Genomic DNA, 19,187 nt, shown 5'->3' on the forward strand with positions numbered 1-19,187 from the left:
TATTCTTCTGTAAACCCCATTTCAAAAGATCTCAACTGTTTATCGCTCAGGCTTCAGTTATATACAACGGTATACTTAATACAAATACCTTCACAAAGATGTCCTAACACTTTAATCTGTATTCAGTATTAACCTATTTGTCATTCTTGGGAACGTTTTTCTTGTTATTTTCAGTCTACATCTAAATCCTCTGCTCCACACGCATTGTCAATTTGCTGTTAGGTATCAAACCTAATTTGTTACTTTCAGTGCCTCAATTCATAATTTAATTCCCTTAGCATCATCTGATTTAATTCGACTATGTCCTACTACCCGTTTTTTTCTTTTTTTCTTTATCATTTGTCGATGTTCACGTAACATCATTTTCTCAAGACATTACACACTTGGCTCAACTGCTCTTCCAAGTTTCACTTTCAATGCGTGTGTATGTTTTCAGGCACTACAAGGGTACCAAGAAGGCCTCGACGACAGCGCACTGGTGCTTCTGCAGACGTTCCTGGGCTTCGCCACGGCTCTGGGCTGCGTGGGCTTCGGGCTGATGGTGGTGCGCGCCAGCGACCAGTGCCTCGTCTCCAGGCAGTACCTCTGCCAGGCCGCCATGGCGGGCATCGGTAAGTCAACATCGGTACTGCTTCAGGTAACACTTCTATGAGTTAGGACGACAGACGTGAAAAGGGTAAAAGATTGACAGGAATGTATCACTTTCTTTTCTAGTCGTACGTCTTCTCACTGGGATGAAGCGGCCCCCCACGAATTCCTCTCCTGTGCCTAACTCTTCGTCTCACAGTAGCACATGCGATATTTGTTGGATGTTTTCCTATCTCTGTCTTCTGAAGGGTAACCCTGATGGGACAATCTGCACTACTGGCCATTAAAAGTGCTACACCAAGAAGAAATGCAGATGATAAACGGGTATTCATTGGGCAAATATATTATACTAGAAATGACATGTGATTACATTCTCACTCAGTTTGGGTGCATAGATCCTGAGAAGTCAGTACCCAGAACAACCACCTCTGGCCATAATAACGGCCTTGACACGCCAGGGCATTGAGTCCAACAGAGCTTGGATGGCGTGTACAGGTACAGCTGCCCATGCAGCTTCCACACGATACCAAGTTCATCAAGAGCAGTGACTGGCCTATGGCGACGAGCTAGTAGCTCGACCACCATTGACCACACATTTTCAATTGGTGAGAGATCTGGAGAATATGCTGGCCAGGGCAGCAGTCGAACATTTTCTGTATCCATTAAGGCCTGTACAGGAACTGCAACATGCGGTCGTGCATTATCCTGCTCAAAAGTAGGGTTTCGCAGCGATCAAATGATGGGTAGAGCCACGGGTCGTAACACATCTGAAATGTAACGTCCACTGTTCAAAGTGCCGTCAATGCGAACGAGAGGTGACCGAGACGTGTAACCAATGCCACCCCATACCATCACGCCGGGTGATTCGGTAGTATGGCGATGACGAATACATGCTTCCAATGTGTGTTCACCGCAATGTCGCCCAACACGGATGCGACCATCATGATGCTGTAAACAGAACCTCGTTGTTGAGTACACCATCGCAGGCACTCCTGTCTGTGATGCAGCGTAAAGGGTAACCACAGCCATGGTCTCCGAGCTGATAGTCCATGCTGCCGCAAACGTCGTCGAACTGTTCGTGCAGATGGTTGTTGTCCTGCAAACGTCCCCATCTGTTGACTCAGGGATCGAGACGTGGCTGCACGATCCATTATAGCCATGCGGGTAAGATGCCTGTCATCTCGACTTCTAGTGACACGAGGCCGTTGGGATCCAGCACGGCGTTGCGTATTACCCTCCTGAACCCACCGATTCCATATTCTGCTAACAGTCATTGGATCTCGACCAACTCAAGCAGCATTGTCGCGATAGGATAAACCGCAATCCGACCTTTATCAAAGTCGGAAACGTGATGGTACGCATTTCTCCGCATCACAACAACGTTTCACCAGGCAACGCCGGTCAGCTGCTGTTTGTGTATGAGAAATCGGTTGGAAACTTTCCTCATGTCAGCACGTTGTAGGTATCGCCACCGGCGCCAACCTTGTGTGAATGCTCTGAAAAGCTAATCATTTGCATATCACAGCATCTTCCTCCTGTCGATTAAATTTCGCGTGTGTAGCACGTCATCTTCGTGGTGTAGCAATTTTAATGGGCAGTAGTGTAAATGATTGAGAATGTAGGCAAAATTTAGTGTACTAACAATATTTTCCCAAAACAGACATAAATTATGCTAAACAAGTTAATGATTGAATACCGTAAACATCTGACAGGTGACTTAAGACTACGCTGCACAACGATCCTGAGTAGCAGATACAGTTTAACTAGTGGAGTGAGATCAAGAAATCTGGCCCTAAAAATGTGGATAACGCATTCTGAATTGATCTGACGCTGAGCAGACTATGATAGATGAAATCTACCGAAGTTTCTCTACATAGGTGCAGCTGAGAGCAAGTGGAGATTGAGATCTGACGCCCTGTCAATGCCGGAGCAGCAGCATGTTACCTTGTTTACTTCGTGCGGCGATGTGCGGCGGAGATGAGACCTGGAGGCTGCACCTGTGAATTGATCGTGGCCACGAAAGAAATGCCAACATCTCATGGTCTAGAGATCAGGCAGACAGATCGCAATTTACTCTCTTCCAGAGCCGCGAAATCACCGTAGATTTCAGTGTGTGACACACCCGTTCGCTGGTCATACCAAGGACCAATTTGGCTCACTTATACGACAGAGCACACGAGGACACCAAACGTCAAGACTGGTAAACCGAAAACGAATAAGTGTGCCCTCGGCAAACGAGTAGTTTGAGACGTTTAAAGTCACACTGTCCATACAGTAAGAACGTCACCATAAGCTGCCCAGTCTAAACTACTCGAAAGTGAAGTCAGTGTCAGGACAAGTCTCAAGTACCAACCACACATGCCAGAGCGTCGATATGAAGTGCTTACCAGACCAAATTCCCACACCCAAGTGCTTCACACCATTCCACAGAAATAATTTCGTTTTCCTGCAAAGAGAACGGGAACGACAACATCACCTTCACCCTGTCTTGAGCCAATCACAAGGCTTCAGAGGCGCTAAATCTCCTCTCCCACACGACATCACAAACTCAGGTCGCACCAGGGTGAGAGTTATGAAACCTGCGTCTCTGAAAGAAAAGAAACCGCCAATTACTACCTTTTTTAATTTTCACAGAGGGGGAAGGGATGATTTTTTTCTGAAGTCATGTCTCTTCCCACAGCAACAAGCAAACAGATACAATCTCAAAGATCTTTATCTAAATCGCCTGTGCCTTTGAGCTTGTTGGTCCTAGCTATGAGGTGTAATAAAAATTCTGTCTCCAAAATTTCTCAGACGCCAGATTTTTCTTAATACAACCGAGGCAGTGGGGGGAAGTGGTCCACTGGCCTATTTGCACTATCAGCGAACACGAAAACTTCTGAATTTTTATTACATGTGACTCTGCACTCAATGACCAGTTTGGTACTACACTGTGTAGACTCGTTCCTTTGGACTGTCGCCCCAGCCCAGGCTTCCACTGGCGCCATGACAGGTAGTGTGGCATTGTTCTGCTGGAGTCCCATCTTGATGAGGGGCTGCCCTATCTGCCCTGTACAACTGTGGGCCTGTCCAACCAGATTTACTAATGGATGGGCTTCCCGCCAATTGCTTTCAACTCTCAAAAAGCCATTTCTACGAGCTAAGGGTCATAAAAATATCTCATGCTTTCACCACCTTAGAAGGCACCATCAACATCTGCTCAGGCTGTTAACTTTCTAGGGTCTCGCTCAAGGTGTGTCAGGTTGCAATAAAATCTTTAATAATTTTCCATATGCAAAAAATAGGTGAGAGAGGAACTTGTCCTCTCTTACTTCCTCTACAGTTTTTGCCCTATACACCTCACTCTAGTACTATGGAAGTTACTCTCTGATGTCTTCACACATGTCCTAGCATCCTGCCCATTCATATTGACAGTGTTAATATGCTCCTTTTTTCATCCGTTATGAGGAGAATCTACTCATTCCTTACCTTAATGGTTCACCTAACTTCAAAATTCTTCAGTAGATCCCCGTAAATAGAAGCAAATGACTTTCAGTTTTTCATTTACTGTGTATCTTTAATGCATAGTAGCTCGTTGGCACTCGATCCGTAGGTAGCGACTTTTCCAATCGTGATGAGAAAAACATCTTAAAATGTATGTTTCAATCACAAGAATTTCCCCTGCGAGTAGAGCTGAGGTGATGGCGTGCAGTTCGATATCATTGGGTTGTTTGGGGGAGGAGACCAAACAACGAGGTCATCGGTCTCATCGGATTAGTGAAGGACAGGGAAGGAAATCAGCCGAGCCCTTTCAAAGGAACCATCCCGGCATTTTCCTGGAGTGATTTAGGGATATCAGGGAAAATCTAAATTAGGATGGCCGGACGCGGGATTGAACCATCAACCTCCAAATATGAGTCCAGTGTGCAGCCACTGCGCCACCTCGCTCGGTGATCGATATCATTCTGAGGTGTACAATTGTCCCAGGATAAACGTAACTCGACAGTAGATCAGAAGGAAAGGACAGGGACCATTGTTGATGCCGGTCCATCTGCGAAATTGGTATGTTACTCTTGGCATCCATAGCAGTATTATTGGAGAGAAAATTATGTTAGTATTGTTTCTCACCCTCTTCTCTGGTCATGAGAATAAAAAAGAAACATGACACTACAACTGTACTGCCCCCCCCCACCATACTAAACATATATATGTAATACTTCGTACTTGTAAAGCACAAATCAAAGTTACTAAATGTAATCCAACAGTTAAAGTGCACAGTTATATTACCCTGGAGATTTATCAGTAGCTGGAAGACTACAGTTTGAAGTAAACAACGTACTGAACATCTCTTAGTTTAAAAAATCAATGACAGTAGTCAATTTGTAGGCTTCACAATATTCAACAAGTACAAATTAAGATTACTGTGGACAAGCTACACTTGTGATGACGAAGATGGTACATCCAATTATTTTACATTTTACCTTGTATTGTATGGAACTGGGGACCTAGAAAAGACGGAGAGGCTCTGTCCCCGCCGTAGTACTCAGTGGTTCACAACCCCAAAACAGGCTACAGCAGTCCACTCACCCCACCGCCGCCGCACACTGAACCCAGGGTTATACATTTTACCTTACTTAGTGTGTACTTTGAAGGAACATGAAAAATGATTAACTGCCAAATCCTTCAATCTCGCTATCAAAGAATCAAGCACGAAACAAAGAATAACAAAATGAGAGAAAAAGGCAGTGATGGAGCTCACGCAAAATAACCTGACCCCTGCAAAAAAGTACATCCACGATCTCAGCAGTCGGTAGGGTGGAGGGGGGCATGTTAGTTTGCTGCCACCTCCAGAGCTGTGCCCATCGACCGTCAGAAACTGCCGACTTTGTTATTTGTGCGCTAACCTATTATTCGGTGCATACTCTAGTCAGAGAGCACATACTTGTCGAATTATTGCTGGTACTGACACCATCTGTTCATGCGACTCGCCGGATGTAGCTGATTTCTCTACTTGTGAGTCAGCTTCAGCTGTTGAACTGCACCTCTCTTATAGTGCGCTGGCAGCTGACGCTACCGATGCAACCCCACCACAACCATTGTCCTCTCCTCTACTACGGCATCTCCACAGGCAGATGCAAAACTATTTTATGCGAAATCTAAAATGTAATTTCCACACAGTTTCTTTCCGTTATCTCAAGCAAAAATATTAGTTTCAAACTACGTTCTCGAAAGGAAAATGGGTTCTCTGAATACACAACAAAGTTAATGTATTTGTACGTACTAATGGCACGCATTATCGTATGTGTCTACAGGTCACTAAATCCTTCTACCTAATGCCTATAAGACAGAAGACGCACTAAATATTTGTTACAAGCCACAACTGATTTTCCACTTGTTTCAGTTTTTTCACAGTCTGTTTACACCGTGCGGTGAGTTGATTCGATAGTCTGACACAAAATAAAATTTGACTGAGATCGACCAAATGCATTTCATGGCTAGTAATTATTATAATCGGAAATCTGAATTACTGTAGCCATTTTAATATTTGCATATACACACGAAATTCTCTCATTAGTTTGCACCAACGCAGAAGGAAATAATGTCTTCGCTTACAACAACCTGTCATGCTACACTTCCAGGGAGGGCAGAATTTAATCAATAAAAGACATTTAGCGTAATTAAAGCTTAAGAAGCCTTTGAGGTCAGAAATAACACAGAAATTTGACTTAATTAATGAAAGCATAATTCTTGATTGTAACGAAATAATATGCAACCAGTTGCATTAAAAGAAATTGAATTTCTTTACCAGTACCCGAAGTCGGTAAAGAAATTAAATTTCTTTCATGTCAATGGTTGTTTTTATTACGGTATATACTACTAAAATGGCTGAGGATGGATAAAATACTAAACATAGTGTTTGTTATTTATTTTTATCTGTAAGGTGAAGGCATATGGAAGATACCAAATAGACAGTAATGATGCATATGCATAGAGCTGTTTTTCACAATTTTTGCGGATTCCATTTAATTAGGGCGTTAGTAATTTTCGCCGTGATAGCGTTATTCATTAAGTACAAGTCTATGGGAACATCGCGGAAGGATACATCAGAGAGACGCCTTCAGCTGCGAGAAGACGCCAGTATCTGGCGAACTAACAAATACAAGCTGCATTCCTGGCTCTGTTAGAATAAACTGTGTTACATTTCGCTATATGAAGTAGCCGCATACTGGGCAGTCGACTGGTTTGTTTATGTGAAGGGGTTTCAGACAACACACAAGCTTGCAGTCGGACTAATTTTCCTGGTTTAATCTTTTACAGGAAACTTGTGTGTTCTGCAGTTACTATTGTTACCCTTCACACTACATGGGCTTAGAGCCCGGGTGCCATGTTATTGTAGTTTACCTGAGGGGCTAAAGTAGCAGGAGACCAGGGAGGGCTGACACATTTGTCGATAAGAAGAATCTGCAGTCTCGTTGCTTACCAATCGTGACAATAAGATACATCGAAATTACGATGATAACTAGCAGCTACTACCGAGACGGGCCACATAATCTTTCAAGCTTTACGTCCGTGTACCATCAATAGACAGAATATATTGCTCGCCCTCATGTTTTTCATTTTGTGTTTGAATGTTCGTATATGATCCATGACTGCGTTTGTGTAATTTTTCCTTATTGGCCTGGCGCTGTCTGCCGGTCGCTTAGCCGATAATTATCCGTAGTAATAGCACCTTTCCCACTCAGTGCAGTACTTTTTGCTTTGTTTAACGTGTAAACCTACTAAGTGTATTTATGGGTCTCTATCAAACAATGCAGCTGTTTGAGTCCTTAGTTGACTCTTATTTACGAACAATCATGATAGTCCCTCGTGACCTTGATTTTAATCAAGCTTGACAAACATGAGGCTAGGGAGACTTAAGCCTGCAGTATAAAAAGAAGCTGATGTTTAAGACAACGGTCAGAACAGCGAGCTAGTGGAGTGATCGTTTTAAGGCACGCCAGTTGACACTGATCCCGTTTCCACAGTGTTAACATGGGAGTAACTGGAAGGCGTAGCCAAAAGCACTAGCTGATATGGATAGGCAAAAATAAATAGACGGTCTCGCTGAGGGTCTCACGGCAGATCGATCACCTAGAAGCCTGATTGGTGGTGCAGAAAGCAACTGCCTTCCTACATGAAGGGCCTCCGTTTGTCATGTCGAAGTTCCACATTGTTGGATCAGCACTGCTGTGATCATAGAGGAGTTAGTTTTCACTCATATTAATTCAAAGCCTAGCTGTCAGTTTATCTTGGGAACGCTGGGCAGCAGCATACAAGTCAGTGTTACCAATCCATCGAAGAATAAATAATAACAGTGATCCCTGCCCCCACCATTCGCTGTTCGGGTGGAAAACCGATCATTTATATTTCCACCAGCAAACGCAAAGGACCCTCCTCGTGGGGACACCAGAAAGGCAAGCAAACTTATTAGACAGTAAAATGAACTTCACTAAATAGCAAACAGCTGTTAAGTAATGATTCATTAATGACATGTTTTACTGCATTAAATAGCATCTACAGGTTGTTCTACATAGTAAAGAAAGCAATCTTGTAATCGATATATTAAAAATTACGGATGCGTTATAAAAGTAACCTAAACAAAACTACTTGCAGTAGTATACCTTACATAAGGACACGGAGACACCCACAACGTCCGTTATGACGTAATCCAACCCCATGAAGAGGGGAAGTCATCAACAAATAATAAGCAGCAGAGCATTGAGGCGAATTGTAAAGGCGATGAGGCACTATGGCAGAAAGAACCATATTTAATGTAACAAATATGATTAAAGTGTAATGCAAGAAGCATAGATAAGATACATCACTGGAGCGTCTGCCTGTGAGAACCGTAACCCATTAACCACCTTGGTTACTAGAAAGATAAAAATAAAAATCCCCAAAGGGATAAAGTTATGCAAAATTAAAAATCAAGAAGCAAGACATTAATTAAGCTCTTGGACCTGCATGTGCATCCATGTGTAAATTGAATGTAGATGAAGGACTAGCCATATTTAAAACTTTATAAGTTTATGAATTTCTAGGGTGTCAAACAAATAACACATCTTACACTGAAATCCTGAAACAATTCCTGTTAAGTCGATGTGTCACATGACATAGTTATGTGAAATTGTACGAATTTTATTGATATGCAGATCTAATAAACAATCCAGCAGATCGTGAATATTAACTACTAACACTCACACTAGTAATTTCATGCAAATAATTTCCCAGACCAGCACTACAAGATGCAGTTCTGAGGGAAATAGAATATTACGATGGCAACGCCCATCCCATGTAGGCCAAAAACTTCATAGCGGGAAATCTAGCGGACAGAATGAGACGCCAGAGCCACTGCGTAGACTGCCGGCGGGAAAAACCGCTCTTGTCCCTGCTTTTAATGACAACCCTTTGGAAAGCCTTTCTACAGGCACATGGCTGGAGATGATAAATGTCTGGAGAAACCCAACTCAAAACACTGATGACTCACTGTAACTACCTGTGTTAAAACTCGCATGAAGGAAAACGCTGTATATCAAATGGTTGAAACGGCCCTGAGCACTATGGGACTTAACATCTGAGGTCATCAGTCCCCTAGAACTTAGAACTACTTAAAGCTAACTAACCTAAGGACATCAAACACATCCATGCCCGAGGCAGGATTCGAACCTGCGACCGCAGCGGTCGCGCGGTTCCAGACTGAAGCGCCTAGAACCGCTCGGACACATCGGCCGGCAAAACGCTGTTTATCTCAGTATTACACAGCAGAAGTTAGCCTCTGCCCTACGAAAGAAATGACGTCTGTCATAGGCTACAAAAACTCTACTTGGTGGAGCTGTAATTGGCCAGAAAGAAAACAGATGGCCACCCGCTTTGATATAGGCAAATTACTGAGAGAAAAATTCGCTCATTCTCTTGCAGCAAATCGTCGAGTGTTTGAGCAAGGCGACTCGCTCCACGTGGAGACGATTACGAGAGTCACTATGTGAAGACTTCTTGACAGGCTCGTCTTAACTTGTAAGGAGTTAAACTACAAAGTCCTTAGTATAGAGAATCACACCGAGGACAAACAGTTAACGATTGTGAGCGATTTAAGGGCAATGGCATATGCGCTATTCCAGCCAATTAGTTGCGGAACAATTAGGGGTCTGGCTTCACCGCAGGTGTAGAAAATGTGAGTAGAGTTTAATAGCCAAGAGAGATTTAGAATAGATTCTTAGGTTTACAGCTCGCGCCAACAGCCGCCACTGCTGCCGCTGATGATAGCTAAACACGTGCGCTCGCCCAATGCCAGAGAGTGGTATTCAGTTGACACTCAGAGTTGCGGTCGTCTCCGTCTCTCCTCCTTTTTTTTTTATTGTAGATTCAACCATGATGTGTAGTTAAACATATCAGGCTTAAGTGAAGCAGAAACGCGAGATATCCGATTTAATGAAAATGATCGATCAGCCGCTATACAGTGCTTTATACCCTAAAGTTATTGCCGGCCGAAGTGGCCGTGCGGTTAAAGGCGCTGCAGCCTGGAATCGCAAGACCGCTACGGTCGCAGGTTCGAATCCTGCCTCGGGCATGGATGTTTGTGATGTCCTTAGGTTAGTTAGGTTTAAGTAGTTCTAAGTTCTAGGAGACTAATGACCTCAGCAGTTGAGTCCCATAGTGCTCAGAGCCATTTGAACCTAAAGTTATTGAACTGTTTTAACTGTGTGCTTCTTTCTGATTCCTCTTTACCGACAATAATCAATTCAAAGGTCATTTTAATTCTGTGGGTTTAGCTTAACTGATATCTCTGGCCCAACTGTGTTTAACTTTTTTGTATTTTATCGATCCACAACCATGGTCTTCAACCATCTTATTATTAAAGAACCTTAGAGTAGTTAGGATTTCGTTTCACAGTTGTGAACACCCCACATCAATATTTTACCATCCTGTACTTATTACTAGGTCTACAACTTTGCTACTGCGGTTTCTTCTCGAAGTTCGGGGCTTTATTGTGAAAAACGTACAAAAAAATATGATACATAGTATTGACCATCGCTGACCACTACATTGTTCCATCTTTCGGATAGTATACGAATCCCATGGTTGAAGACCTGGGCGTCTTTTGTGGGGATCCATGAATCGATTCAATTTTGCAGTTGTTCATATGATCGGAAGTGCTGGTCAGCCAGACTGTATGTCACTGATCCAAAACGTTGGTAGTCATAGAGAACAACGTATGGAGAATACGGCGGGAGGCATATTTTGACGGGTTTTGCGACATGGGATCGAGCACTGACCTGCTGCAAAATTACCTTTACGTGTCTATCGCCGTATTGTGGCCGTTTGCGTTTCAGTGCTGGGCTCGAAAGCATCAATTGCTTTCGATAATGATGTCCTGTGACTGTCTTCGTCTGTTTCAGTAGGTACGAAAACGTTCTCTCTTCCACCGCCATGCCGGTCTTCGACATCAGAATCATTCTTCTTAAGGCGTTGAAAACATTCTCTGCACGTTCTTCTACTAATAGTTCCCTCACCATTGGTCTTACCCAGCATTTTAAGAGACACAGCCTCAGATTTATTCATTTTATAGCTGAAAATTAAAACTTCCCGCAAATGGCGAGAAATGGGTACGTAAGTTGACGTACTTAATCGGGAATAACATTATGATGCAATCACAAATCGACTAATATTTTTATGGCATTATGCTTACAGATGCTTATTGTATTACACCTATGACCAACCGCCCGAACCCCATTGCCGCTACTGCCGTCTATTGCAAAACGGCGGAAGCAAAGTTGTAGACCTAATATAATATGTCATGAAGTCATACTTAGAGTAAAAACATCATTTTCGCTAATACATAGTTATGCCTGAACCCATACACTAATTTCTGTTAGCGATTACGTTTCCTGTACGAGGATTTCAGTGGATTTGACATTGATATCATTGCCTGATTACGAGTACATCACTGATCGTACTGCTGCACTCTTATGAACTCTGCGTGCGTGAGATGGTATTTTCCTACCTTGCAGGCAGTAGGTTCAACACCAAATTTCTAAAACACTCACAGATTGTCCTTTCGCAACTGTGGTAGGAAGATAGATCAGAACCAGTCTCACACATGTTAGAAATTTTATTTAAGATGTTTACCAAGAACTAGTAAGAACCGAGAATAAATATCAGATAATAGAGTAGCCCATTTGTAAAGGTAAGCTTAGGAACCAGAAGAACAGATTAATGAACCACCTAGCATAACTTGAAGGTCTAAATATACCAATTCACGAAATTCAAATAATCCTCTGTAGTGCGTTATGCAAGAGTAAAGTAATGGAGGTGGTCCGCTGGTTACTAAACTTGCGTGGATCTCCATGCGACCGGAGACGCTAGTGAACGATGGAAGACCACAGCACTTGATAGGCGCGGCGGGATTATCAAATCCGAAGGGTGGGGAGTGCCTTAACAGTAGAACACTATAACTGGGAACACAGTAAACCCAAGCTCACAGTATAAGCCGGAATGTTAAAAAGATACATAGTGAGGGAATAAGGTACCAAAAGTGAATAAAAAAGTCTCACGGGATTCGAGGTATTACATTCCACTTTTTAAACAATGAGAATTACTTGAAAAACGGCAGCATCTCATTTCCATCTGGTTATTTAAAGTGTGTCATGGGAGTGTTACTGAGGGTCAGATCTTTCTCCTGATGGTGTATAACAAATTGCAGTCCACGTTTGTGGCAGTATGTCCCGTTTTGCCAAGGTATGTGCGTAAGGCTGACTTTGAGCTGCCCATTTGTGAACTTCGTAGAGCTCTGCTGTGCACTCGGATATACGTGAAACGAAAACTGCATCAAACTAATCAATAGATCCTGAGGCCTGAAAGAAAACGCCCTTCTCCCTCTTAGCAGTGGTCTTGAAACCTGTGCAGCCACCTTGTATTTACAAATTTCTATTGAAACTATCTGTCATCGCTGACAGAGAAATATTAGTAAGGGACTGAAGTCGTGTTATGAAGGTTAAAAATTCTACCTGTGATCGTAATTTGGACTTCTTCTTGCATTCCCCTAAATGAATAGAGGTAATATGATAGTTCCATTATCAGGTTACCACTAGTTCATTGTCATGTTCTTCCACATCTTAATGCTGCATCACTTCGTCCTAATGATGGAGCATTAAACTGTAGCTCTCGTTATATTGGAAATCAGTGCAATATTTCTCAGAGATCACATTCGGCCTTAGCAATTCGTTCATAATATTGACGACACGTTACTGGAGAGTTTCTGGTACCGTATCACAGGTCTTGTTCACTGAAGACTCTAAAATTGTTTTTTCTTACTTACATGTAAAGGAGTAAATTTTATAAGAGACATATAAAGCTTGCATTACCGAGAATATATGGCAGTTCACTCACTTTTAGATATGCATGATAATTCTGTACTGAATAAAAACTCTGTACTCTAGATTTCAACAGGAGATGGGAGGGGAGGGACGGAAGTACCTCCTTTGCCACTCATAGCGGACGCGTATGATAGTAGCTGCCTTTTTTATAGAGGGTGATTCAGCTGCTCCTACCGGCGGGTTTTATGCAACCCAGAATGCCTTCCAAAAACTACTGGTGAGATTTTCGTATTCGCTCGTTCGCTACATGCTAACTGTTAGTCCTACAGAAAAAAATGAACATGACTTTCTTTAATAGAATGTAATGTAGTTAAATTTTGTACTGGGATACATTTTCAGTGGAAGCCACGGTTTTCGTGTGACTCGTATTGAAGAAAAGCGTATTTAGACGTCGATTTTTTACTTTTTTCTCAAATAATTCGGAATCTATGGCCTCTAGCCAAAACATACCCTGTAAAAAGTTCACCTACATTCAATTTTCTACAAAAATGTGCTGTTCATTTTTTTGTGAAGGACTAACATTGTGCGTGTAGTGATTCAGACAATATAAAAACCTTGTGTGTAGTATTTGAAGACACAACAGGTTGCATAAATCACAACTGTAGGGACAGGTGAGGCAGCCTGTATATTGAATCTGTCCTTCTGACGATCATTTCCTTTCTTTTCACTTCACTACCTAATTCTTAGGAGTTTCTTTTCAAAATTTCCTCACATAGCAGAGGCCAATACATGTAACCCTACCGTCAGGAACAGTATCACCTAAGCTTTCAGTGCTAACCCGTAGCAGATAGCTGCTGACTTCTGGCAATGCCACAAGGAAACACACAGGCTTTACCGTCACAGTAATAGTTGCACTGTGCCACATATCTTCATTGTTATGGTTTATTACGTTCCAGCAGTTCTCTTGGCTTGATCCATTTGTTTGCAGTACTTTAATCTTTTTCCAATTGACTGAGGAAATATTTTGGGATTACGATCTGTTTCTTTCTTCCTCGTTTGTGTGAGGAACCGCGTGATATATGTGTTCGCAGGCCTGTCGCTGCTGGCGCTGAGCACGGTGCAGGGCTACCACGGCTACGTGTTGGTGGTGTGGCTGTACGGTGTCTGCCTCGGCGGCTTCTTCTACTCGCTCAAGGTGTTCACCATGCAGAGCGTGCGCTCGCGCTACTTTGCGCGGGCCTGGGGCTTCGTGCAGGGCGCCGAGGCGCTGCCCCTGCTGCTCGGTGTGCCAATAACAGGTAGGTCCTAACGTACAATAGGGATCCAGGGAAACTGTCGCACAAGGAAGCTGCACTACGATAATTATTAAACTTTGTGGAGGTTTTCATCGTGTAAAGCATATTAAGTGATTCAACTTTCATTCCGTTCAGGATATAAGACAGTATCAGTACGAGTTGTGAACCCCACTGACACAAACACACTGCTGTATTACTTGTATCATGCAACCAACCAGCTTTTGGATATCACATCGAGCATTGTGGAGCAATGCCTGAAATACATGTTCATGAAGGCTGGTATGAAAGTGTACATTATCTAGTCAAATGTATTAGCGGACAGTAATACCTGGTGTGTCTGCCCTTTGTTTTTTTGACGGACTGGACTCTGCTGGGAATACTTTCAAAGAGACGTCCGGATGTCATAGAGCGGGGGTTCCCAACAAAACGCTACGGTCGCAGGTTCGAATCCTGCCTCGGGCATGGATGTTTGTGATGTCCTTAGGTTAGTTAGGTTTAACTAGTTCTAAGTTCTAGGGGACTAATGACCTCAGCAGTTGAGTCCCATAGTGCTCAGAGCCATTTTTTTTCCCAACAAAATTTTCTCGGGGACCCCATCATCGAGCATGATTTGTACCATGTCATATCACAGTATCAAGTACCTAAAAAAGCCAAATTAAGAGTCTTCAGCTGCTCCTACCAGCAGGTTTTATGCAACCCAGAATGCCTTCCAAAAACTGCTGGTGAGATTTTCGTATTCGCTCGTTCGCTACATGCTAACTGTTAGTCCTACAGAAAAAAATGAACATGACTTTCTTTAATATAATGTAATGTAGTTAAATTTTGTACTGGGATACATTTTCAGTGGAAAAAATATTAAGCTTAAAACCTTTTCAATTTAGCCATCGTTGTTATTGTTAAAATTTTTCTTTATTGCACAAAATCTTTGTCTTCAAATCTGGGTGTTTAGTATAACAAACTCCTTAAAAAAATAAAAATTGAGTATGAACTGAAAATGACAGGAGAAAATTAAAACTGAGTGTATTGGTCTTCCAAGTGTACTACACTTGAGATTGCATTGAGTAGACATGTGTGAAAAATAAGAAAACACTAATTTCATACAAGGTGTGATACTGTCAATTGGCTCTAGAAAGACGCTAGACGCAGAAGTTAGAGTTCGCTAAAGCTCTGCTCATGCAGGAAGCGGCCAAAACAAAAAATCTGTTATCATACGAAATATATTTAATATATTTTTTAATTCTAATAGCATCTTGCGGACCCCTCTGGCAAACCTCGCGGACCCCTGGGGGTCCGCGGACCACCTGTTGGGAACCACTGATCTAGAGGAATGGCAGTCCATTCTTTCTCAAGAGGGGGACGCAAAAAAGATAATTACGTTGGGAACTGGGATCTGGAGCAAAGTCGACGTTCTGGCTCATCCGAAAGGTGTTCCACATCCAGACTCTGAGCAGGCCAGTCCATCTCCGGGTTGTTGTTGTCAGCAAACCATTACTTCACAATTGTTGCTTTATGAAAGGGTGTGTTGCCATGCTGATATAACCATCGTCTCAGCTGTTCCTCACCTGTATGCAGTATAAAGTGCAGTAACTTGCGTTCATACCCTTTACTGTTTTCTTAATGGCAATAAAGAGAGCACACTTTAAAAAAGAAAAACACCCTCATGCCATAACACGACCACTTCCGTACTTCACAGTTGATGGCAAGTACCATTTTCCAGGCAATCGACAAACCCACACCCTTGTATCTGATTTCCACGGATATCCGTGATTCATCATTCCAAACCACACGTTTCCGCCTGGCACTTAATACAAAAATATGAAGTCTGCCTGGTCTCGCTTGAAATGTGTTTGTTTCTTCGCGACCACCAGTTGTCTCGGGCACCTTCAGAAGGGTTCAAATGTCTTTGATGGATTTCTTTATCAGGTCACATCCAGTCACTAGGCCACTTAGCTCTCCCGACCGCCGTGTTCTGCCGTTACTGTTTGTCTGCTGACAACACAGTACTCCGGGCCTTCTTTTATACTGGCTGGTCCACGTCTGGTGACATCTGGTGGTCAATTCCGCATTACATATATGTATCCTGACACATTTGTTCAGATAGTGAGTATCACTGACCACCTTAATTTTGATGCTTAATTTTATCGCAATATCGAATGTAGTTGTCTCTTTTGAAACTATGACTTCTCGTTTGCTTATGGTAGCTCGTTTATTCTGGCATCTTTTAAAAGCAAATCTCACGGAAGGAGCATCTTTTGTCAGAGTTTCCTGGCCAGCCCAGAAGTATAGTTTTGTTCGGCAATCGCTGTTATTTCCTTCTACGGTTAATATTATCGCAGAAAATACTGCCTACTGCCACATTAATCCATGTGCGTTTTGGTGCTTATTCTTTGAGATAGACTCTTCAACGAAAGCAGCAAAGATTTACTCAACTTAAACGTTTCTGTTGCACGTTACGTCACCTTATCCATCTGAATCGTCATTTTGTTCTGCTTCTCAGCCTCAGTAAATGTGATGACATTAAAGGGAAGCTGCTGCCCCTGAAAGCAATTTCTGCGGTCATTTTCTAAGCTTGTACTGCGATGCAGAAACGCAAGCCACTCTCCAACTTATTTCCCGCTACAATCGGTTCTACAGTTCGCCTGGTAGAGTAATACGTCTTATGACACTATACTCAACACAGTCAAATACTAAAATAAAGTCTCCTCAGCATTTTCTTTCACCTCCACAAGCTTCCCATTATGATGCGCTTCAATCCTTTTTATTTTCCTTGTTCTCCTAGAACTTTTTTTCCCTCCTCGTGCCTCGCTGCCCCTCTTCCCAACTTCTTTCGCCATATCTCATTTTCTTCCATCTGTCACAAAATTGCACCCTCAAGGAAACGATTCCCAGAGCACGCCTTGTCTGACATCACATCTATATCTTGATATAGAACGAAGAAATGGAAGAAAATCTATTGTGTCCTTTTAAAGTAAACTGTGCCGTCGTCCGCCTTTATTTGCCTAGGAAACAATGGAAAAACCTAAAATAGATGGTCAGACATGAATTTCACCATGTATACCAAAGTACCAGTGCTTTAACCATTGCAGCAACTTACCTGGACTTCTGGGATCAAGCGCATACACGTTCTTTGCTGTTTTCCTGAATCACTTTGTGAAGGCCATGACAGACTTCCTTCTCCAGCCTTGTCCACTCGTTCCCTCTAATGACTGCTTTGTTTACAGCAACTTTCCTTTTTTTCGGTATACGTTTTACAGAGAGAGTTAATCATCCTTAATCACCGACAGCAGCTAACCAAGCGCACACTGAACGCCTGTCAGTCTTGATACATGACTACTTACCCAGTACACATTATCTGCCATATGAGATCCATACACAGAAGATGGTCATAACCCAAAGAATATTCAGGCTTTTTATTTTTATTTAAAAAAAGGAACACACCATCATTTGACTGTTTTATTGTTTTTTTTTAAGTACAACCCAGGTTTCGGTCTTTTATGCCATTTTCAAGAATTTGATTTTAAGCCTTTAACATATATTGCAGGACACTTCACATGTTGTCAAGCTCAAAGTTGGCTATGTCTGCTCCGGCACTTACTATTAGGATTGTTAATGATCTACTAATATGATCGGGTGCCGTGACTGCAGTACGGCAGCCCGGGCGAGTGCCCTAGGCACCATTCCCTTCAAGTCGCAGCTTTGCGATAAGCGCAAAAAATGAGGAATGAGAAAGAGAAAAGAGGAGGAGGGAGCAAAGTAGTCAGGGGAAGAAGAAGAAGAAGAAGCAGTAGGAGGGAAATGACTGCAGGGCTTACGATGGGAAGCCGGAGGTGATATATGGAAGGCAAACTTAAGGATATTCGGAGTCGACTATGCTGAGCAACAGTTCCATAAGATGTGTCTTTCATGAGTACAGGGGAGCTTGTTCCTGATTTTCGGCTGCCGTATGGAGCCACTATCTGTATGACAAGTAAGCCAGCTCAATGAAATTATGAAGTGTATATTTTGCTTTCCTGTTTCTCATTTTGCATTGTTTACTTTGCTTTGTTTTATTGTTGCAAGCATGCTACTTTGGGCTGTATGTTATCCCACGTTTTGAACGCTATCAAGCGAAACAGAATTACTGTAGCGTGTACCTTTTATTTCATTGTGAACTCATTTGATCTCAATAAACCGATAATCAGGCTAGATACTGACAAGGATACATCAAAAAATGAGAAGATGAAGGCAGACGGTGCCAGCTATACTTGTTGCGCCACATATCTGATCGTACTCATTACTCATGATTTCCTCTGTTCGGTTCATTAAGTGAATCGGCCGTGAATGCCTTTAACTGTGTGACAGACTGACAGATGTGACAACGCCGCAGGTTACATCAACCAGAGCCACCCCAAGGCGGGCTACTACTTCTCGCTGCTGGCGACGTTGCTGGGGGCGGTTCTGCTCTTCCTGGTGGGCGGCGGCTCTGGAGGCGGCAACGGCGGCGCGGGCGCCTGCAGCGACTGGGAGGACGGCCCGCCCCCGCTGCCCCTGCCGCCTCCCGTCTCCGCCCCCGCCACAGTCTGCGGTCGACCTCGTCTGCACAAGAGCATCTCCTTCGCGACGCCGCTCGACCTGCCCATGACCGACGAGTACTGGCGGCCCGTGCGGCCGTGCCGGAGCGTCCCCGAGGGGTTGGGGCGCCACCAGCCAATCACAGTCGTCGAGCAGATCACCACCTCCGTGTGACGTTTCGCCCGCTGCTGATACCAGTGTCTTTCTCAGGGGCGCAGATCCCAAACAGCTGGTCCCTAACTTGCTGGGTCGTCACCAGCCCATCACACGTGTCGAGCAGATCATCACGTGGCTGATAAAAGTTTCTCTCTTTTGGCCATAGAGTTACGGTATATGTACCAAAGAAGTTGGTCCTCAACATTCGATGGCCACAGACCCATTGCAGTGTATCACCACGCCCGTGTGATGTACCACACGTGAC

General features: G+C 43.2%; 1 protein-coding gene across 1 annotated transcript in view; it reads left to right on the top strand.

Annotated features, from left to right (window-relative positions):
* The window catches only part of LOC126234886 (monocarboxylate transporter 12-like), a 166,947-nt gene extending 148,007 nt beyond the window's left edge, over positions 1 to 18,940 (top strand). The window contains exons 6-9 of the mRNA XM_049943625.1: positions 437 to 611; positions 14,012 to 14,218; positions 18,582 to 18,692; positions 18,774 to 18,940. Coding sequence (XP_049799582.1) covers positions 437 to 611; positions 14,012 to 14,218; positions 18,582 to 18,692; positions 18,774 to 18,940 — 660 coding nt within the window. The remainder of the gene's footprint in view (positions 1 to 436; positions 612 to 14,011; positions 14,219 to 18,581; positions 18,693 to 18,773) is intronic.
* The last annotated feature ends 247 nt before the right edge of the window (positions 18,941 to 19,187 follow it).

This window comes from Schistocerca nitens, chromosome 2 (assembly GCF_023898315.1).
Source record: "Schistocerca nitens isolate TAMUIC-IGC-003100 chromosome 2, iqSchNite1.1, whole genome shotgun sequence".
Classification (NCBI taxonomy): Eukaryota; Metazoa; Arthropoda; class Insecta; order Orthoptera; family Acrididae; genus Schistocerca; species Schistocerca nitens.